Source organism: Leuresthes tenuis, unplaced genomic scaffold (assembly GCF_036924035.1).
Source record: "Leuresthes tenuis unplaced genomic scaffold, fLeuTen1.0.hap1 SCAF_12, whole genome shotgun sequence".
Taxonomy (NCBI): Eukaryota; Metazoa; Chordata; class Actinopteri; order Atheriniformes; family Atherinopsidae; genus Leuresthes; species Leuresthes tenuis.
The window spans coordinates 30,100,571-30,122,666 of NW_027325366.1; the positions used below are offsets into that span (position 1 = coordinate 30,100,571).

General features: G+C 39.3%; 2 protein-coding genes across 3 annotated transcripts; both read left to right on the forward strand.

Annotated features, from left to right (window-relative positions):
• Positions 1–1,317: 1,317 nt before the first annotated feature.
• hsd3b1 (hydroxy-delta-5-steroid dehydrogenase, 3 beta- and steroid delta-isomerase 1) lies at positions 1,318–4,887 on the forward strand. The gene is made up of 3 exons (XM_072397748.1): positions 1,318–1,493; positions 3,272–3,436; positions 3,750–4,887. The coding sequence occupies exons 1-3, from the start codon at positions 1,343–1,345 to the stop codon at positions 4,556–4,558; spliced, it is 1,125 nt and encodes a 374-aa protein (XP_072253849.1). The 5' UTR covers positions 1,318–1,342; the 3' UTR covers positions 4,559–4,887.
• A 1,842-nt stretch (positions 4,888–6,729) lies between these two features.
• On the forward strand, positions 6,730–20,992 carry pla1a (phospholipase A1 member A). Of its 2 annotated transcripts, none has more exons than XM_072397442.1 (11): positions 6,730–7,206; positions 9,953–10,169; positions 10,640–10,817; positions 12,876–12,984; positions 13,811–13,912; positions 14,644–14,736; positions 14,890–15,072; positions 15,611–15,700; positions 16,801–16,906; positions 18,909–19,064; positions 20,337–20,992. In XM_072397442.1, the coding sequence occupies exons 1-11, from the start codon at positions 7,140–7,142 to the stop codon at positions 20,425–20,427; spliced, it is 1,392 nt and encodes a 463-aa protein (XP_072253543.1). In that variant the 5' UTR covers positions 6,730–7,139; the 3' UTR covers positions 20,428–20,992. The 2 variants fall into 2 exon arrangements, with proteins under 2 accessions (XP_072253543.1, XP_072253544.1); XM_072397443.1 differs by having other exon boundaries at positions 6,731–7,206; positions 14,908–15,072.
• Positions 20,993–22,096: the final 1,104 nt, after the last annotated feature.

Consider the following 22,096-nt stretch of genomic DNA (forward strand, 5'->3'; position numbering starts at 1 on the left):
TTTAAAACTGGTGCCATCGTTAAAAACCCTGCAACACTCAAAGTTTCCACCACAAAGCCACTTCAATGTACCATTACCTCAGGACACAAGGTCCAGCTATAATTAATCACTGTGCATGAGAAAACATATCTTGCCATCTATCAAACAGATGTTACCTTGAAATGCCAGCTCTTGTTTTACTAGGCTGATGTAGCCTTGTACCTTCTACAGGAGTGGGAGGTATTCAAGTACTTCACTAATATTGTGGAGCACAGATTCGATCTACTTCTCTTTCCGATTTCAAGGTTCCCTGTAAATCGTTTCCTCTGGATTTATAAACAAACAGTAAAAGCTAGTAGAGTGGTCTGAATTATTAGAGAAGCATCACCGCCCTGAAGAGCAAATATTTCCCTCATTCTCCGGCTGAAGGATGCAAAGAGGTCTTCATAACTTCATTCATTTTGCACAACAGAAGAAAAAAAAGAAGAAAAAAAACGACTTTCAACAGATGAAGAACTGAGTTAATAGCAGCCAATTTTAGCAATGACACTTTTTTCTGTAGGAAAGAAAGGCTGAATGCAATATGCAGCAGTGAAGAGTGGTACTATTTAAGAATATAATGGTAGTATTTAATTGTGAAATAGTACATGTAAGTGTTATATATTCGTAATATAGAAGTATGGGTTTTATCATCACAAAAAAAAAGCCCAGTACAGTCCAAATTAAGTTAAATATTTCCCTGTGTTGTCATGTCAGCAAAAACTGCACCTAAAAACTGACAATACACAAGTGAAGTAAAAAGAATTGTAGTACTGCAATTTAAGAAATATGAAACACATGACCTCAAGCAGGATATGATTATGAAGTTGAAATATCTCGATTTTTTGTACTCCTGCATTACAACTTTGATTTTAAACACCTAAAGTTATTTTATAGTGTTCACTCTCATAGAACAACCCAGCTCTGATTCTTCTTTAGGTTATATGGAGTATTTTTGTGTAAGTTATACCAGCTTTTGTTTTGTTTAGCACCACATTCCATCGGTAAGTAGCGCAGCCCATCCCCTTTTTTCCCCACACTGCCTTGAAGCCAATAATAAGGGTGGTTTTTTTTTCTCTAGTAACTTTTCTGAGCTTACAAAAAGTGGAGCAGTTGAGGCTGTGAGGGTAGGAGGTTCTGCCGCTCTCCCATCGACAGACAACACCCAAGAATCCCAAATTTGCATTCCTCCTCCTTGTTTCACTTTCAGCCGCTCCTTAGAAGAGTGGCTCATCAAAAGGGAGAAAAAAGAGAGAGGAGCTCTGAAAGAGAAGTTTGCAGGTTTTTGGGTTTTTTTGCCATTGCAAAGCAATATTACCCTGCTATGTCTCTGAGAGGTGAAGTGTGTGTGGTGACTGGAGCCTGTGGATTCCTGGGAAAAAGGCTGGTGAGGCTGCTGCTGGAGGAAGAGAAAACGGCTGAGATCCGACTGCTGGACAAAGACGTACAGCTACAAGTTTTACAGAGTCTGGAGGGTAATTTTTTAAATATCTATAATTACTAATATTACATTTTTTAAATGAAAACACTTATTTCTATATGATTAAGCATTCACAGATTAGGGAAAAGTTTGGTTTATCTAACAAACTGTGATGAATGCCATAAAGCTACGGTGCATGAAAACTATAGCAATATCAATCTATTGCATCTCATTTACAGTTAATCTTCAGTTAATTTGGGTAGAATAATTAAAACATGGACTAAATTTAAGAGATGTTTAAGCTGTAATTTGCAATACATGATAACAGCTGTAGACATATTCAAGGATAAGGTGCACTGTTATATAATGCAACCATGTTTCTAAAAAAAAGTCTTTAAAATTAAATGAAAAGCAGATTCAGTGCTTTCCAAATCATTTATACCATACATTTAAATAAAAATAGAACAGAGTTGACATTAAATGTAGAAAATTAAATGTAATTGCACCCTGTCTGCAGAGACAGACAGTCTTTCAAAGCTAAATATGGGGAGGGATGTGTGGACAAAAAGTTCAACAACAACAGAATCTCAAGAAATTTATCACAAATCACTGTTGGGGAATGCAGTCGTCACTGCAGCCACAAATGCTGGACCCTGTCTGTAAAACAGCCCCATTTTGGGACAATATGTAAAATGTATTTAAGGAATTAAGAATGCTGCATCTTATTTATTTCTACAGCACAATTCAACAACAAGGTGATTGTTAAATTACCATGATGGTATGATGTGCACAGCACAAGGCTAATGTGCACTAGAGCCCTCGGAAAGACTTACTCTTAATTTCACTCACACCACGCCCTTTGCCACTATAAACCATTACTTGCTCTCAGCCCTCTAATGTGAATCATCTAACAAACTCATCCAAACAAAATGTGGCAGCTATTAGTGTTCATACACTGCTAACCTCAGACATACTTTTAAACAGATGCTTTTCCCTCAGTTGGATGAAATATCTCGGCCCAGATGAGAAAGCAGAAATTCCCACAAATGCTGAAATAATCATGCCAGGACAGTAGGTGGCGATAATGTCTACATCAAAATACAAAACAAGAATACTCTGAGAAAAAACTAATGGGCTGAGTCTCCATTTGCAAAAACTCCAGAACCAAACAATTTGGGCACAGACAAATTGGCAAGACAACTACTACGTGTGCACAGATGATCAAGTGTAGTTGTTGCACAACCTGACACGATAATACATGGTGATTAAATCCCAGAAAAACATTAACATGAACTGTTGAGTTGCTAATATACCAAAGCAGGAGCCGGAAGACATTTTGCATTAACAACTCGACCAATTTATCTCCTCAGTACCCAAACGCTCAAAGAGAGTTGTTAAAAGCTGTATGAGCCTTTATGGATCTATTGAGCCTGTCATTGCCATGACCTGAACTGAAAAACTCCACAGAGGGCTTCAATCACTGTATTTCTTACTTGCTGGTAACCACTGTAGTTTCTCTCGGTAGTTTAGAAGGGGACAGTGTGGCAGTGGATACTAAATTGGCTGCCATCTGTGATTTCACCACTAGATGTCGCTAAAACACACACACCGCTCCTTTAAAAAAGGAGGTGATGCAGCACAGGGGTCAACACATCCCTGCCTTTTTCTTTTTAAATATTAATGGCACCAAATAAAAAATGTGCACATATTTTTTAAAAAGCAACCAAATGCGTGTAGTTTTAATATCAGGATTGAATTATTTGGAAATCATAGCACGTTTTCATAGCTGTTTTCGTGTGATAAAGTGTCACAACTTGATTCACTGTGTGTCAGACTGTAGAGGTGAGACGAAACTGAGCGCGTTTGAGGGGGACATCAGAGACTGTGATTTCCTCAGAAAAGCCTGTCGAGGTGCATCAACTGTGTTCCACATCGCATCCATCATTGATGTTACTGACTCAGTGGAGTACAGCGAGATGTACGGGGTCAATGTTAAAGGTAAGGCCGCTACTTCTATCCACTTTAACCTAATTTCATGTCTGGTGGGCCATAAGCTGTATGTGCTGTGCAGATAGATATTCCTGATGCAGCGATTTTAGAATAATCCTGTGGGTTTTAGCTTTGGATTGACACTAAGAATTTACTCCCATTGGTTGAATAATAAATGTCAATTTACTTTGAGAATGCGATGGATAGGTATTTTTTACTAATTTCCCCAGACAAAAAAAAAAAGTTGTAAATAGCATTTTAGAAGCAGTCTAAGAGTTGAGAATCAATACGTTCAGTGCCCATGAGCATCTTTACTTTGCAGGAACCCAACTACTTCTGGAGGCATGTATCCAAGAGAACGTGACAACCTTCATCTATACCAGCACCGTGGAAGTGATGGGTCCAAACGCCAGGGGAGAGCCGATAATCAACGGCAGTGAAGACACAGTTTATGACAGCCGTCTCAAGTTCAACTACAGCAAAACCAAAATGGAGGCTGAGGTGAGAACCCTGCAGGCTAATGGTGAGGTGCTCGCAAATGGAGCTCGACTGGCCACATGTGCTCTGAGACCTATGTACATTTATGGGGAGGGCTGCCGCTTCCTGCTGGGCCACATGAGCGATGGGATACGAAGCAGAGATGTTCTGTTTCGTATGTCTGTGAAAGAGGCCCTTGTGAATCCCGTCTATGTGGGCAACGTGGCCGTCGCTCACCTCCAAGCAGCCCGCAGCCTCAAAGATCCTCAAAAGAGAAACACTGTTGGAGGGAAATTTTACTTCATTTCTGATGACACGCCACCTGTGAGTTATTCAGACTTCAACCACGTTGTGATGTCTCCTCTGGGCTTCAGCATCCAAGAGAAACTCCTGGTGCCACTACGCATCTTCTACATATTCTGTTTCTTTTTAGAGACACTGTGCATGATGCTTCGGCCTTTCATTCGCATCGTCCCACCACTGAACCGACAGCTTCTCACCATGTTGAACACAACATTCACCTTCTCCTATCAAAAAGCCAAGAAAGACCTAGGATATGCCCCCAGATACAGCTGGGAGGAAGCACGCAAACGCACCACTGAATGGCTCGCATCACAGCTGCCAATGCAGAGGGAAGGACTAATGTCCAAATAATCGATCCATAAAATCTGTGCATGTATTGATGCCATGCAGTGACCATTGTGAGGCAGTCATTTAGAAACATCCATTTAAAGGCACTTCTAAGAAATTCTAGTATAGATTTTTGCTTTATTACCCGAAGAGTCGTTTTAGCAGTTTTAGCTGCAGATCAGCTGCATTCGTTTATTTAATCATTTGTAGATAATAACCTAATCTTTGCTAAAAACATTTAAAATCAGGCAGATGTCAGCATTTACCCATTTACATGTGTCAGAGGAGGCTAGGACATGTCAAATGTTTGAAAAACTTCACTTGTTGGTAATGCTGTGTTTACTAATAAAATATATGGGAAAACCTCTTTCTTGCTATGGCTTTTCATTAATATATTCTGTTTATATTTATATTTTCTGTGCATTTTTTTCAGGGTCACAGCAGATATCACCATGAAACTCCAGTTAATTATGTGCATTAAGACTGAAATTTCATGTTCCTGTGTGCATGCAAGCATTCATTCATTCCTTAACCTGCTTTATCCTGTTCAGAGCTTATCCCAACAGAAGAGGAACCCAAACTGAACCTCACTGAAGACATGCAGATAATGAACAATATGGACTTTTATTGAAATTAATCAAACCTAAAAGTACTGTAAAGGTAAGTAGTAACCAGTAACAAACTGGTAATGAAATAAGGAAACCCTGGGAACACGAATAATTAGGCTGGACAATGTCAAAATGAATATAATCAGTGACTGAAACCGGGGGTGAAACAAGAATGCAAAGCCAAATTAAGCATAATGCACAAGGGATATAATTCTTTCAACATGAACTGAATAACTCAGTCTTATTGTAATTTAGCCATTAATCCGATCCGATGGCACTCATGTAACCGCACTGACTGAAATAAAGAAACAACAAACAAAAAAAAATAGATAGTGACGGCCACTGCTCAATAGGATGGGTGCATCCTGGAAAGACCATCAGCTTCAATAGAGATCAAATATCAACATACCAGATCATCTGTAACATTTACGGAACAGAAATTTATAATTTAGAACAATATGCAACATGAGAGGAAGTGACTTAAAATGATCCGACAAGTTTCAACTGAAAACCAAGAGTATAAATACAGAAGGAGTGATGAGGGGATTGAAAATGGGTGAGAACCCAGGAACGGAAGTAAAACTCAACAGAATAAACAGACAAGGCAGTTTCCTGACCCAAACGAAATACGCTTTAATGCCTAAATGTAGCCTCAGCCTAAATATAAAACAAGTCCAAGGTCGAGTACATTGAATGAAAACAAGCTTAAATGTTAAATTGAATAAGTGTTAAAAAGTATAGGTCTGAACAGGAAACAAACTGGTCTGACCACTCCTAATTCCCAATGTGAACTTTTTTCTACTCTTAAATACTGGTGGGTGCTGCTTGACGCCAGTGAATGAGCATCAGGATTGAATAAGTGCCCTAAATACAACCAACCCATTCAAAGAAGGCAGCTGATATTTGCCAATAATAGGCATGTATATAAACAAAATTTTATTAGATTGTATCTTGGAGTTCCACAGGGATGTGTGCTTGAACCGATTCTTTTCACTTTATGAAGTGAAGAATATTGGAAGAATAAACTCCCATAAAAGTGTGAGATAAAGAGCCAAAGTTACCATTTATAGCATATTCCTCTTTTTCCCAAGAAAGTCTAATGTATAATTAACTCTAAATCCCATATTGTGATGGGTTTAACAGCTGTAAGAAGTACCTTTGACCTTGTTTCAGAGGTTTACATTTCCGTGTGTGCACACTAGTTATTACTGAGGTGGTGTGGTCATACAAAATCATACTGTGGGGACTGCTACGATGCAAATCGTTTCATTTTAACCTGAAGACACATTTCAAGGACAAATCTCTGTCATGGAATCAAATTAAAAGCTGCACCGAGTTTTTTTAAATGTTAACTAAGAGCACTGATTACATAACAGACTATTCACAGATCAGCCACTAAGCTGCTTATTGATTTTTCTCTGACCTCTGCTAATTTTCTTTGACACTCCTGCTCTCTATTTCTCTCAAAAACACCAACTCAGAGACAGAAAATGTAAGCTCGCCACCCACACAACTCAGAGGGCAGTCAGCCCAGAGTCCAGCATTTTAAACAAACAGCCATTGAACACAAACGAGGTCATGGATTCACCACCAGGCAAAGACCTCCAATCACTTGTTGGCTCAGTACAAACCCAGTCTGGGCCAAAAAAAAGAGAAATAGCCCAACCATGAATGTGATGGCTGTGATGAGCAAAGGGAAAAACACAGGGGGAGAGGTTTGTTATGGATACGTTCAGGGTCATTGTGGCAAGACAACAAACCCTTTTTCTTTTTTGTGGGCTCATTTGGATTGTTTTATATGGAGTCTTTCCTTACTTGATGTCTGCTGTTTCCCAGTAAAAAGCTGAAGTTTGGTTCCAGGGTTTCAGGACTGCATAGAACTGGGATTTACTCCATTGACCAATCTGGAGGCTCAACAGAGCAGCTGAGCACCGTTAAGCACTGAGTAAAGCTCCCTGGCAGCAATTCACCCCATTCACTTCTCAGCTGCAACAGAAATGCCTTGGAAGCACAAAGCCCTCCTTTTCGCCATTTTGTTGCTCTACATCTCTTCACAGGTGGTGGGTAAGTGGTCTGTTCATTAATGAAATTTGTTCAGCTTGATGAATTTGTGGCATTTTTTAATGTATATGTGCCAACATGTCTAAAATTGCTTTAGAAAAACAGGAACCGAGTTCATGTCAGAGCATGAGGGAGGGATTACTTAACGCTAGATGACTGATCAGTGTAAAAAACCACTTAAATACAACACTTTCTCTCAGTCCATTTACACAACTGTTAAAAAGGCAGGATTTTAAATGTACAAATGGTTGCCTTTGTGGTTTCAAATTTACTTTAGATGTCCTCAAAATGCTAAATTTGAGTAATTCCTCAAGAATGGTTCAAATTGGACTTTGACGTTTTAAAATTTTTTACAAAAATGTATAATTTGTTTGTATACACCACAGCATTAAGGATATTTTTAACTATCAGAAAAACATGTTTTCCCATCTCAGGCATTAGCTCTCTATTATTATTGCTCATTATTTCAAGATCTGGGCAATGTTACCCTTCATCCCCGTTATGTACATAATGGGAGCTCTCTGAATGTGATCATAAAATGTATTTCTAAAGAAATTAATGTTTTCATATTAATCAGATGTCCCCCACATTAATTAAGTTATTGCAAATATAAAAATGATATAAAATCTCACTTTTTTGCTATACTGCTCCTCACATTATGCTGTAGTCCACAAGCCATATTGGAACATAGATGAGGGCTTGTCTGGAATCTCACCTTTACTTGAGTAAAAGTATAAAAAAAAAATGTGCAAAAAACAGAATTAAAGTAAAAGTCCTGTATTGAAGTATATTAACAGCACTGTATTTCTTCAATTGAAAAATGTCCACTTAAGACCAGTGTATTCAGCCTGTTGTCATTCCCACAGAATTTTGTCTTCTGGTTTTTCGGGACTCTTACATCAACATGGTAGCTTTTAGCATTAAGCAATAAAGCTAACTGGCTAAGGCTACAGCTGGCTTTCTGAAGCAGTTAGCTGTAGCATTCAACAGGGGATCAACTTAAAGGAGTGTAATTTTGGTTCTTAATCCTAAACAAGTACTTTGGGTACCTGAACCTGAAATGGACATTTTTTTGTTTAACCTTAACCTTGTAGCTATGATGCCTAGACTTAACAAACAAGCTAAGCAGCAAGTAAAGCCAAAAAGAAACAAAAGAAAGTGAGGAAACAAATGTACTAATGGGGGTCTCAAACCCAATGATTCATGCTTGTGGTTTCTGTTTCTTTCCTCCACCTTCCCCTAAACCACCTTATGAACCTTTTGTCACTTATTCAGACATTTTCCCTTTCCAAAAATAACTCTCTAGTGGTCTTGAGAGCTACTCCATTTAAAGCAGGTCAGCTCACATGTATTTCAACAAGTTCTCTCACATATTATTTCTCACGCTGAAAAAAAAGTATAATATAAATTTCTCTGGCGTGCCGCTACCGCTATGGAAACAAGCACGTCTCCCATGAGCTGCCGCCCCCCAGCATCACCTTAATGGCCTCCAATTTTAGTCATAAACACAACGTTTTTAACCCAAGTTAAGCAGTTTAGACTTGTAACCTTAATAAAGTAATGTTATCGCCCAGACTAAACAAAGAAGTGACAAGTTTTTTAGTAAAGCGTTGTTTTATTGCCTGAACATAATCCAGAAGTGACAAAATAGTTGTCTTACTTGGATGTCGAACTTGCATCCCATGGTTGAAAGGATTGTACCATCAAGCCCCCTTCCTTCCTCCTGAGGAATATAAAGAAAATGCTTTTAATCCTGCCACCTGTAATGAGGCACCTTGTGCTCACCTCAAAGAAGCCGGAAATTTTAAGAGAGGCTCAGTAATTTACAGTTTGGAAATGTGAACATGTATCCCCACACTGATAAAAGCAATAACAGTTTTAAAAACAGCAATAAAACGATACAAATAAGACAAAAGTTTAATCAATTCATATAAAAGGCCAAAAAACTAGCATATTATAACAAGTAGGGCACAAAAGTTCAGTATATTAAACAAAAGCTTTATTAAAAAGGTAAGTTTTAAGCTTGGTATGTGTTCCATGCCCAGCTGGTTCCATGAGAAGAACCTGGGAACTAAAAACTCATTTTGGACCTGGAAATTCTAGGAACCACAGCTGAGCCTGGAGTCACAGTGTGACAAGTTATTGTTTGGTTACAGGGAACAATAAGATCTCTGCAAATGGGCAGTAGTTTCAAAATAACTTTTTCAAGAATTTTAGAGATAAAAGGGATGTTAGATTATGACCTGAGACGGTTTAATAGTAACAGCTTCTACAGATGACAGAAGACAGATGGTGATGAGCAGTAAAAGACCCACAAAACTTCTATATACAAAAAAAAAAAAAAAAAGGAATAATGAAAATAATGATCATACTCAAAGAACAAAGTACCATTGGGTCCATATTGTACTGCTACACATAAACCAAACAATAACTGCATAAATGTATTTAATCAGGACTTTTGACATTTTTTTCTTAATCTCATTTTAGAAAGTGTTAAAGCCTCTCCACTACGATGTTACCTGAGAACACGGGACAGAGCTCGGGCTTTATAAATGTGATATTGTGCAAGATTAAAAGAGGATTTTGCTTGTATAATTTTGTTTTGCAATCATCATCCACTCACCAAAGTGGACTCTATGTCATGATGCATTTACTGACCTCATTATGAGACTGGCATTTTGTAACACTTGAGGTTAACACAGCAGTCAGGCCTGGTCATCATGACATTAAATCCTTTTGCATCCATAAGGTTTGGTTGGAAAGCAGAATGATGATCAGTGCGCTGAGCTCAACAACAGCACATGGCTGGAGTATCGCCAGCAGAGAGTTAAACTGCGGGTCCAGTACCTGCTGCTGACCAGAAAAAACGTGGACTGTGCGCAGCAGTTTGACCAGGAGTCTCTCAGCAACAACACTTCTTTCTTCAACATCTCCCATCCTACAAAGGTCATAATCCACGGGTTCAGGTGAGGATCAGGCTTTTAAAGGGCTGGAATCAGTTTCTGAATCAGGGCATTCAACATTAAAACAAAGACTACAGACTAAATTTGATTGCCATTGTTACAGATTTCTATATTTTTGATTTATCTGCATTCTGCTGACTAGTTGGAATGATGAACTAGTTGCACAAAATTATAGCTTCCAGCTCGTCCAGGCGGACATGTTCACACATATGATAGATTAACTCCAATTGTTTACTTCGTATTCTTTAATTACCATTAAAAAAAAAGTTCAACCAAAGCCACAAAAGTCTTTTAGTAACACTAAAAATTATTTTCTGTTACCACATCAGCACATTTATTTAGCAAACATCCTCCCAAAAGTGAGTAGAAAATAGAATTGTAGCTCTAACTTCTTTCAGTTTTTCGAGACCTGATTGACTGGCCCACAAACGTACCTGAAATGGGTCAGAAAACTGAAAACTATTACCTCACAGGGCCCTGGGGAGTAGGCCGTCCTGGGTGAAGGAGCTGGCCCAGGCCCTGCTCAGGGCTCAGGACGTGAATGTGCTGGTGGTGGACTGGGTCTATGTCGCCTCTTTCGCCTACAACCTGGTGGTGGAGAATTACAGGGAGGTGGCTCTGCAGATCTCTGTCCTCATCAACCAGATGCAGGTGAGAGAAACAAAAGAGGTGGCTGTTATTATTAAGAACACTTGGTTAACCCTTAACCCTGTTTTTTTACTGCAGATGTTGGTGTCAAATGCTTTAAAGCAGGGTTTCTCATCTCGGGTCCTCAGGACCCACTGCCCTGCATGTTTTTTGTTTCCCTCCTCCACCACACCTGATTGAAATGATCAGCTCGTCATCAAGCTCTGCAGTGGCCTGTTAAGGAGCCATTCATTTGAATCAGGTGTGTCAGAGGAGGGAAACATCGAAAACATGCAGGGCAGTGGGTCATGAGGATGTTGAAAAACAAGTTTAAAGTGAAGAACAGCATTTAGTTATTTTTTCTATGATAAACTTTGTACAGGGAAGTCCATGACAAAGAAAACAATGTAAAATCTTACATGAACATAATTTTAAGCCATATCTAGATGACAAAATAGCTAATTAGTGCAATACATAAATTGCTATAACTTTAGAAATGAGTGTTGTATAATATCTTCTCATGTTGAGGGAATATCAAGCCATTATTTGTCTTATATTATAAAGAAAGGGAAATGGGAAGGCTTAAACTCTTTCAAATTAACCCGAACTTGACACTTTTGGGTGCTTTTCCAGTGTTATGGAAGAATCTGTTTCCAAATCAAACACTTTACATCAGATGTTTTCTATGTTTTTAGGATGTACATTCATTTCATGGTGATATTCTTGAATTGATGCTGAGGATTTTACTGATCATTCATTTGTGGTCTTATTTGACCTTAAAAACTGTTGCTACTTTTCATAAAAGTGATGATAAAAGCATCAAACTAAAATCACAAAGTGCAACCAAGAAACCCAGATGAAATTTACACTAAGGTGAGGGCAAAGCACCTCTAGAAATATTTGTAATGTGCAGAAAAATACTGAATAAGAATGGTGGAAACCGTCCATCACATGGATCCACAAAACGCCTGGACAACATGTAGACAGATTAAATAAAAGTTTAACTTTTTTGCACTTCGTTTAGAAGCAAAAGGCTCCACGCTGACACAAAAAAATCCCATGTAAAAAGGTTTTTACATGGGATTGTCAAAGCAGCTTCCCATGATGTGAAGCTTAGGAGAGGTTGGATGATGCAACAAAACAACCACCCAACAGATACTGTAAATAAACAGAAGAATGTTTGGAAAATGGGAATGCCACTCCTAATCTTTAAGTTACCAGTGGATAGTTCCTTAAAAAAGCATGCTGTGAATGCCACCCGAAGTATCTACTTTCTATTAACATGTATGTACCATTTTTTTAGGAAAATGCTAATTCTAACATATGGTCTGTAATTAGCTCAATAATTTGACTCCTATTACATTGGATGAACTATGTTGTTGGTGACTGTAGGCTACCATAAGGAATTCCAACCATTGTATCACTGTTGGGAAAGATACTTGTAGTTATATGAGGTAACATGTTGCAAAGAAAGGCCAGAACATCTCCTCAGTGAGGAGTGACAGGAACCAGCTGATGGAGGAAGTTCTACAAGTTTGCTATCAATCTGAAATGAAAGTACAACTGTACTTCTATTGTGTTTTTTCCATAACTGTGACGCATTTAAGAGTGATCAGTGTAGTAACTCTGGTTTAATCTGGCAAACATTTTCCTCTTGAAATACCTAATTCAAGAGGTGTAAAAATCTTCAAAGCTGTTTTTTTGTTTTGTTTGTACACTGCTCATTTTTGGATGTACTGCATTTGGTGGATAAATGACATTTTGACACTAACGATGGCTCCATTCTATTAAAATGTCCCCGTAAGCCTTGATAGTATGGTGCTGTGCCTACATGAATATTATCAAAGCTATGAAACATAAGAAGTGAAATTAAGCCATTTTACAGTCATGTTTCACAGCAGTTCCTGTCCTTCTGCCTTGTATTTGATATTTTACGATACAGTTTTGAAATGTGCTGTTGCTCTATGGTTATGCAGAATTTTGACTTTCTTGTTCACAAAACAAACCAATATAAAGAAGCTTAGTATACATCGCAGGGCTGTCAAGTTGAAAGTAAAATGTTACGTGTGTATTGTCCAACAGAAACACGGGTGCAAACCAGAGTCCTTCCACTTTATCGGGGTCAGTCTTGGAGCACATGTTGCGGGTTTTGTGGGGACTCTGTTCGAAGGAAAAATAGGAAGAATCACAGGTGAGTGTAGACCATGGAAACACAAGTTTTGAAGAGTTTATATCAATCCTGCCTAACCTGTGTTCCTGCACAGTGCCAAATAATAACCCTCTTTGACTAGATACATCACAGAACTATGAGGCACACCTTCTGTAGTATTGCTGGCTGGTTAAAAAAAGACAAAAAAGTGCCAGTTTTCTGCTGCTACATCTATGTAAACAGCGAGGCCAGACAATGAAGGACCACACAAGGGTCCAACAGAGCCCCAGTGTGACATTGGAAAATTAGCAGGCCTCTTCAAAGCACAACAGCATTTTGATAAGAGACACTCAGAGGCCCTGTGGAGAGGCTCAGTCTTCTCATTCAATAACACACCACGCAACACAATGCACCACTGTTCACTTGTTGATATGGGCCTTGTTGTCTGAGTGGGGAGGCTGGCGTGATTTTCTCTGTGCATTTGAGAGGCCACACAAGCACTGGCGAGAATAGATTCAGAGAGGATAGAACTTCAAGAAGTTAGACAATTTAACAAGTTTTGCTTTGGAGAGTTTTGTTTAGGAGAGCAGTCAATCTTGCTGCCAGACTTTTTAGTGGCGCCAAAATAATCAGGCTAAATTGAATTTTTTCGCTTTTATATCCTGAAGGTAGTCAACATACAAGAGAAGACAAAAAAAAGTTCACTATATTTTTCTTTTATTTTGAATATCTACTCCCTCTTGCTGCTGACATTTGTAGCTGCTTTCTGCAAAATGGCAGCTTTTTATTCTCACAAAGCAAGTTTAGCCCTGCCCTGTCCTCCCTCCGCAACCAGCCACTGTATCGAAGTTTTTTCCCTGTTTTTTAGGTCTTGACCCCGCTGGACCCATGTTTAAAGGAGCTGACACTTATGACCGGCTGGATCCCTCAGACGCTCAGTTTGTTGACGCCATCCACACAGACTCTGACTGTGAGAATAACTTTAAATTACCATGATGCCTGTTAACACCACACTGTTGGCAAGTAAATTTTAGTATTTTATTGCATGTGGAGCAGATCCACAGAACATTACTTTACAAAGAAATAAAAAGATAAACTGAGACTCATGTTTTGTGTTTAATGAGACATAAAACAGATTCGTATTAAGTCCCTTTCCAGCAGTTATTAATACCCTAAAAACTCATCTGTGTTCCTCGAATTTGTACAATTTGAAGTTTTTGCCATTCAAAAAGAACCAAAACTCTCATGGGTAGTACTCTACACCTACTTCTTCAAATCAGTGTATGGGAACCCATGAATATGCCAATCTATATCTCTCCCCACCATGAAATGAGAACCTTGTACAGGCTACAAGGAGAAGTTAGTCAGGGGTTAGTGGTGGCCGCTCCCTTGGCTCAAGTGTTGCCAACTTGGTGGATTTGTTGCCAGTCAGCAGCTTAACAACATCTCGTTACGTGAGAAGTTGCAGGCTGGCTCATTGAGCTCATTGAGCTGATGCTGCCTGGCGAGCAACATTGCAGAGTGGAGAAGTGAAGCAGCTGCCACCACACAGCAGCTGACACACATCTGTAATATAGAGAAAACATCTGAGGCGTTCTATGTATTATAACTTTCTGTCTGGGTGATCATAACACCAGTGAATATAGCCAAAATCACAGCACAGGTGTTGTTTTTAGTGCTGATGAGGTTTTCTTGTGTCAGATTTTGGCATCTCCATCCCTGTCGGTCATGTGGACTTCTTCCTGAACGGTGGAAAGGATCAGACTGGATGCGCACGCTCCAGATTTGCGTCAAGTAAGTTTAGAAAAACCTTCGGAGGAGCCGATGAATCGTATTTTTACTGCTGTGCAGAAGTGATGCCTGAACTACTTTAACACAGATTTAAGTCATGATGACAGTGGTAGTCTCTGCACATTTGGCTTCCTTAGTGCTCCTGTGTGTTGTCAGTTCTTGTGTACTTTCCAGTGTACGGTTATGTGATTTGTGACCACATGAGGGCGGTGCACGTCTACATGAGCGCGCTGAAGAGCATGTGCCCCTTAATGGGGATCCCCTGTTCCAGTTATGAGGACTTCATGAAGGGAAACTGTATGGACTGTGATGTCTTCAAGGGAACGTGTCCAGTGATAGGTAATAACACGCCTGGGATCACACCTGCAGAATGGCTGCTGCAGCCTTCAATGAGCTGCTGCTTTTCTCTGCATTATTGTCTCACCTCCACATAAAAGCAAGGGGAATTTATAAGGAGAGTTCTTACAGTGATTGAAAAAGAAAATAAAGATTTATATAGCATTTGCTGCCAGTGCTTCTTTTATGATTGTAAATGCATCACATCACTAAAAATATGGTTTAATAACTAGAACATACCACATTAGATTGCTGTAAGTGCTTCTTAAGTTACGATAAGATCAAACTGGTGACTGGTGGAACTAACTTACCGAATCAAGCATTAAAACTACAAAATACAAAGTTTTTCTGGTCAGTCTCAGTAACACCAGTTGATTTGACTTCAGGCTGCACTCAGCCAGCAGGTCAGGTCTCGTCACACGGCAGCTCTTGGCAGCTTCTTATCATTTCTGCCCCCGATACATGAGGGTCCTTCTTCAGCTGTGATGTGGCGATGTAAACCTACAGTGTGACTCTCACTGTGTGTGTGTGTTTATTTCAGGTTTATCAGAAAACAGTGGCATAGACACGTTACCCATTCCCAGGGAGCAGAAAGTGTTCCTCCTCACCACTTCTTCGCCACCTTTTTGTAGTGAGTTTGTTTGTTCAACTAACAGTTCTGTGCACATGTCTTCAGCCATCTCCAAAGTTTTTGTTTTTGTTCATATATAACCAGGAAAATAACATTTACATGCAGCAATAACGAGTTTGTACAATTCTAGGCAGCTTTAAAGTGAATATTTGGTCTGAGCTCCTTTATTCTCCAACACAGCCTGAACCCTCTGAGACGAGCTTTCTGTCATTTCTTTAAGGAGTCTTCAGGAATAGTTCTCCAGGCTTCTTGAAGGACATCCCAAAGCTCTTCTTTGGATGTGGGCTGCCTTTTGTTCCGTTCTCTGTCAGATGATCCCACACTGCTTCAATAATGTTGAGGTCCGGGCTCTGGGGAGGATTCATCCCTCCATAAGACCTGTTGCCACTGATTTTCAGTCCACTTCTTGTGTCATTAGCATAGCTCAGCCTTTTCTCCCTGTTTCCCTTCCTTAAGAATAGCTTCTTGACAGCCACCCTTCCATGGAGACCATTTCTGAGGAGGCTTGGGCCAACAGTAGATGGATCAGCTGAAGGTCCAGATGCATCTCTCAGCTCCTGTCAGGTCTTTGCTGGATTTTTTCCTCTTTCTTAAGGACATCACTTTCAGATCCTGTTCATCTGCTGTAGATAGTTTTTTAGGCCTGACACTTCTTCTTTTGTCCTCCACTTGTCCAGTTTCCTCAAATGTTTTAAGGACACACTGCACACCACGCTGAGATATGCCAAGTTTTCAGCTAATAGCTCTTTGAGAATCACCTTGTTGCTGCAAAAATCCTATTTTCTGTCTGTCAAGAAAGTCTGGAAGCTTGGAAGCAACCAGACTTTTCTACAAAGAATAAACAGCACTCTGTCGTTTTTGGAAATTGAGTACTCTGTGAAGTGATTGTTGTTGCTTGGTATTATTCAGATGTTGTATGATTTCCAAAGTGAGACAAAAGATCTGTATAGCCAGAGCTGACCTCTTGTCAGCATCTTTTTCATATTGCATTCAGTGAGGAAGTTTCTAGTGAAGCAACCTGAATTATAAGCCTTTATTTTGGAAAGAAACAATTTCAATATATTAATGTTCATGTAATATGTTAATGTGCCTCTCCTCAGCTCATCACATCTTGCTGAAGCTGGAAGTTTCTCCCCTGGATAAGAGTGCTGAGGTGGAAGTGATGCTGACGACTGAGAACCTGGGAACAGAGGACCGGCTCAGGCTGTAAGTAGCACATAGTTAATGGTTATTTAAGTATCCTGCGGTTCAGAGAACCAAAAAGAATCCACAGACCTCACTTGTTAATGTCACTGTAGGCGAGCTCTTTTCAGTTCAGTCCGGGACGTCTGATCATTTATATCAAGGCAGGAAATTAGCACTGAATAGATTTTCTTTCTAAATGCAAAATATCCCACTCTAGGTGAAACCTTACAGTTTAATAGTGAGTAGACAGGAAAATAGCTGTTAACTAACAAATACAGGGCTAAAGTCTACCTGCAACTGCTGCCTTTGGATAGTGAGAGGATTAAGAGTTAAAGAAAAACTGAAAACATTTGTGTCTCAAGTAGAGACATTTAATTTGAATAGGTCAGCTGCTGGCAGTGCAGTTTGTTCTTGCTAATCAAACATAGCATCCACAATCGACCTGCTTGAACAAAATACAAATAAAGTTTAGAAAAATGAGTCCACAATGCTCACAGCATCTAAACTAAATCTAAACTTTCACATCAATTCAGATGTAAAGTAGAGCAAAAATAATTAGATTCAGCTGCTCCTGTTTTAGCTTGTAAGCAATTTCTTTATATACTCCATAAAATAAGGTGAAGTTCTATTTTGAGAGGAAAGGAGCTTCAGCCAGGTGCACGAAACTTTGGCAGAAATGTTGAGACAGCAAAAGTACCTCAGCACAGGTTCACATAGGAGTGTGTGGATACATTTCCTCACGGTTTGATTTCTTTTTTTATGTTGAAAAGGAAACGTTCAACCTTGTTGATTTAAAAGCAAACGTGAAAGAAAAACAGTCTATTATGAGTCGGAGGTGCTCATTGATTTCAGACGGCACAAAAATCCTCCTGCTCCTCTTTACATCAGCTGAGACGGATGCAGAAGGTCCCTTCCTTTAAACTCCTGGGAACTTGCATGTCTGACGACCTCTCCTGGACGGAGAACACTACTTCACTGGTGAGAGAAGCACAGCAGCGCATCCAGAACCCGCTTGTGTCTCTCTATCGCTGCACCATCGAGAGCATTCTCTCGTACTCCATCACTGTGGTTTGCTGGCTGCACAGCGGGGGACAAAAAGAAGCTGCAGAGGGTGATCAAAGTAGCCGAAAAAACTATTGGTTGCCCCCTGCCTTCTTTGCATGACGCTGAGAGCTCCTGATGCCTTTCTAGAACTGGCAAGATCATCAAACACCCTCCACCTGCTCAGCCTGCTGGCCTCCGGCAGAAAGTGCAGAAGCATGCGAAGCAGAGCAAATACTGAGAAACAGCTTTTTTCCGTGGGCTGTCAGGACAGAAAACTCTCATCTGGACACGCTACAATAATACCTCAGTCAGACTAAGTGCAATATCACCCTCAGCGCAATAATTAGAAATTGTAAATTATGTATATTGTCTTGTCGGCCTTTTATTTATTCATTATTCTAGTTGTAACCCTTTTTACGTTTTAGAAATGCTTTTTTTTAGAGGCTGTCAGTTCAATTTCATTGTATAGATTCCTGCGCAATGACAATAAAGACAATTCTATTATAGTTCTATCAGTTATAGCAGATACAGTAAACCTGAGGTTAAACACATCAGCACTGGAATAAAGATTAAAACTAAACCAAAAATAAAAACATGATATATGAAAGAAACATGATATATGAACACAATACACAACAAAACCAAATGCACATTTCCTAAAACAATTAAACAGAAAACTCAACATTTCTGAAAACGCATCCACAAAATGTCAGAAAATGTAACAATTATACAGAAAGCACCAAATTTTACAAAGAAAACAACCTTTGACAAAGCTCATTTTGTGGTGGGATGCGCTTTCAGTTTGTTGCTTTTTGTTCAGTGAAATGTTTGGGAAGTGTTTTCAGTTTTCTGTCTTTTGTGAAGGGTCGCTGTATTTTTGCACCTCTGGGCCACTATAATAAAAGCAATAACTGTCTGAAGTGTTTTGTTTGTCTTGTCTCTGCAGTTGTGACATTACTTACTTGTGTGTTTCTTGCAGTCAGAGGGATATGACTGTATACACGACGGTGCTGGCTCACCCTGCTGCTCTGTGTGAGATCAACTCCATCAGGCTGAAAAACACCGGAGCTCGCTTCTACAGACAGGGAGACATCCACGTCAAGTCTGTGTGTTTGCTGGAGCTCCCCTCCCTCAGGTTTGTGTGGACAAAACAAGAACTTTCCAAGTGTTCTGCACATCAAATCGTCATCGCCTAAATGTAAACCCTTAAGCTCAGCGTCTTCTAAAGATTTTCAACATGGCAACACAAAGCTTCTCTTTGTTCTTAGAGTGGGTGTGTTTTAGATTGATTTTGGTCCCGAATAGCAAACATGAAGCAAATGTAGCTGATTCGGTCATAGAATACGCAGAAGACAACGAGTCGGCAGCTAAAATCAATTTACCACTTCTTCTTATATCAGTTTGCTTTTACAGTTCCGGTTGGGCTCATGGATACTTCCAATGATTCCTCTAAACTGTTCCATCTCTGCAGCAAAATGATTGTATGAGCTGCATCTTTAGGGGAAGAAAATCTTTAAGATTGCTGTTTTCTGGAATTTTAAATTTCTAACATTAACGCACGGGCTCAAAATCATACATACAAACCACCCTCTTTAATGTTTGAATTAAAGTTGTGGAAGGTTTGAAATGTATGTTGAAGGGATAGTTCGGGTTTTATGAGGTACTTATAAGTAGTTACCTTACCTGCAGTGGGCAGAGCGCTCTCTGTTTGGAGAAGCTGCTGAGACCAGACGAAACAAGACCTTCACCTTCTAAAACAACTCAAACTTTGAAAATTTCATAGCGGATCAGCTCGGGCTACATAGTAGATCTGTCACTACTGCATCAAACCATTGCTTACTTCACTATTTACTGACCAGCACCCATGTTGCTTCACATTACTGCGTGCTCGGAGGCTGCCCAACACATCCTGCCGCTGATCAGTTGTAACTCAGTTCTACCGCTCTAATTTGAAAACAGCAATTACAATACAGTGAAAATGTAAATGTTGTTAATCTGTGTAGAAGTAATGGCCAGAAGGAAGATATGCAACAAGCCTGAGTTGTTATACATGGTGAAAATTCTCAGTAGCTGTTAGCTTTGGCACCACATGTGAATTCCTCCCTTCCTCTCCAAACACAGAGCGCTCTGACCGCTGCCTACAGCAGGCAAGGTTTGAACTATTCATGAGTACGTCATACAAAGAAAAACCCGAACTATCCCTTTAACCTGGCACGTCCTGTTATAGATCATGATTGACTGCAGCGGTTACTTTCTCTGAGCTAAAAGTAAAAGTTAACTCAGGGAAGCTAACAGAAAACTTTGTTCCAGCTCCATTTAGACTGAGGCTGCTTAGTGAAAGTTTGTCTTATCCAATATTTATTCGAGTTCACTCTTTCAGCTTGATTTAGGTGTGTTTGTCTTTCAGGCATGAGAAGCCGCTGTGTGTGAACAACATCAGCATCAGACGAGGAGCTCCGTGGTCACATGACTTTGTCCAGGTGTGTGGGATCTTCTGAGGAGAAAGACTAACTCCAAAGACTCTGAGAAGAAAGCAATGCAGCCATCTACAGTGAAGTCTACAGTGAACAAAGACACTCACAAGGAGGCAGTTTCACAGTCAAACCACCTTGTTTAATGTTAAAATAAAAGGATGAGGAAGTTAAATCTCAGGGGGAAGGGTCATAGAAGTTAATTTTATTGAGTAAAGGATGCCTTCAGACAAAATGCCAACCATTTATGCAAAGTTGATGAGTTAAACCTCTGATTTTCTAACTTTGTGACTGAAACCATGATAATAATCTTGCCTATAAGAGATTTAAGTTTAGATCTAACCTCACACCAGTCTCCTGTGATCTGACTGTTCAACTCCAAGTCCGACTTGTGAAATATGTTCCAGATTTTGGATTTGTTTTATATTCTCTCACAAGTAGTTTAGGAAATAAACAGAGTAATAAACGGTGCTATGTTTTGTTTCTCTGTCAGTGTCGGGAGGTCGGATAATCTTTCTAAAGCAAAATGGAGCAACTTAATTGAATTACTGTGTTACTTTTACATAAATCAAGATAAACAGCAAATGTGGAAGCAGTTGCCTCAGTTGTAGTTGTTGCCTCTGGTCGCAGTGAAATGTGTTCATGATAGAATTTTATGCATCAAAAAAGCCAAAAGACGCTGCTTCAAGAGTCAAAAGTTAAAAGTTTTATTTATATGTGCAGTCAGTGAGTGCTGAAGTTTAGATTTCGCAGCTGCAAGATGAAGCATGAGCTGGGACTTATTTTTATGGTTGCACATAAATAACTTTGATTATAATATAATCTGAAATGTGACAGGAAGCAGACATTAAAAAAAAAAAACTACACTGCACACAAAGAGCTTTATGGAGAACTGTTGGACCCATGATGAAGACTTTATGAAGACATTTATGCTTAATTTTTGTCTGATCAGTCTCAGAAAGAAAATGACAATTCAGTGTCCATTTGGGTGTGACTCCATTATTATAAAAGTTTTAGAAAAAACATGGTCTACAGCATTCAAAGTATCACCAAAGAGGAGGTCAAACAATTTCTTCTTGATGAAAATGAGTAATTTTCTGAAATCAGAACCACAAGCTCAACCCTCAGCACACATTAGACCGGGTCATGATGCATTCAGGAACCTAACGGGTCACAAAAACAAAAAAAATAGATGAAATGAGGGAAACTACTCAGCTTGCAGGTTTTGTTTCTAACTGGAGCATCTGGAGAGTTTGTAATTAAGCCAAATTGAATTATATCCAGGTCTTAAAAGGATGTACCATAACCTCTCTTCAATTCATGTAATGTGACTTTTTTTTTCTTTTAAAACTTCCCATCCAGAAGTTGTGTGGTTATCCTGATAAGTCTAATACATTTTAACACCGAGTCATTTGTGAAACAAATACAAAAAAATTAAATTTTACAAATAAATCACGTGAACATCAAGTTTGAGTCAAACAACGAAAGTGAGAATAAAACCAAACTCGTCTGTTTCAGTAAAATAAAATCAATAAAACATGAAATAACATTTCAGACACTGAATGTGATGTTAAGTTAACACTAACTTAAGTGCACATTCAAGCCATTTAAAACAATATTATAATTCTGATTTGAATTTGGGTTTGAGTGACTGTTTGTTATTACATATTGGATAAAGAACCTACAAGTTAAGAAA

Coding starts and splice junctions, on each gene's coding strand:
- hsd3b1 (XM_072397748.1), top strand. CDS start 1,343: ATGTCTCTGAGAGGTGAAGTGTGTGTGGTGACTGGAGCCTGTGGATTC. Junction 1,494..3,271: donor AGTTTTACAGAGTCTGGAGG/GTAATTTTTTAA, acceptor ACTGTGTGTCAG/ACTGTAGAGGTGAGACGAAA. Junction 3,437..3,749: donor GTACGGGGTCAATGTTAAAG/GTAAGGCCGCTA, acceptor TTTACTTTGCAG/GAACCCAACTACTTCTGGAG.
- pla1a (XM_072397442.1), top strand. CDS start 7,140: ATGCCTTGGAAGCACAAAGCCCTCCTTTTCGCCATTTTGTTGCTCTAC. Junction 10,818..12,875: donor TCCTCATCAACCAGATGCAG/GTGAGAGAAACA, acceptor ATTGTCCAACAG/AAACACGGGTGCAAACCAGA. Junction 19,065..20,336: donor CTGGAGCTCCCCTCCCTCAG/GTTTGTGTGGAC, acceptor TTTGTCTTTCAG/GCATGAGAAGCCGCTGTGTG.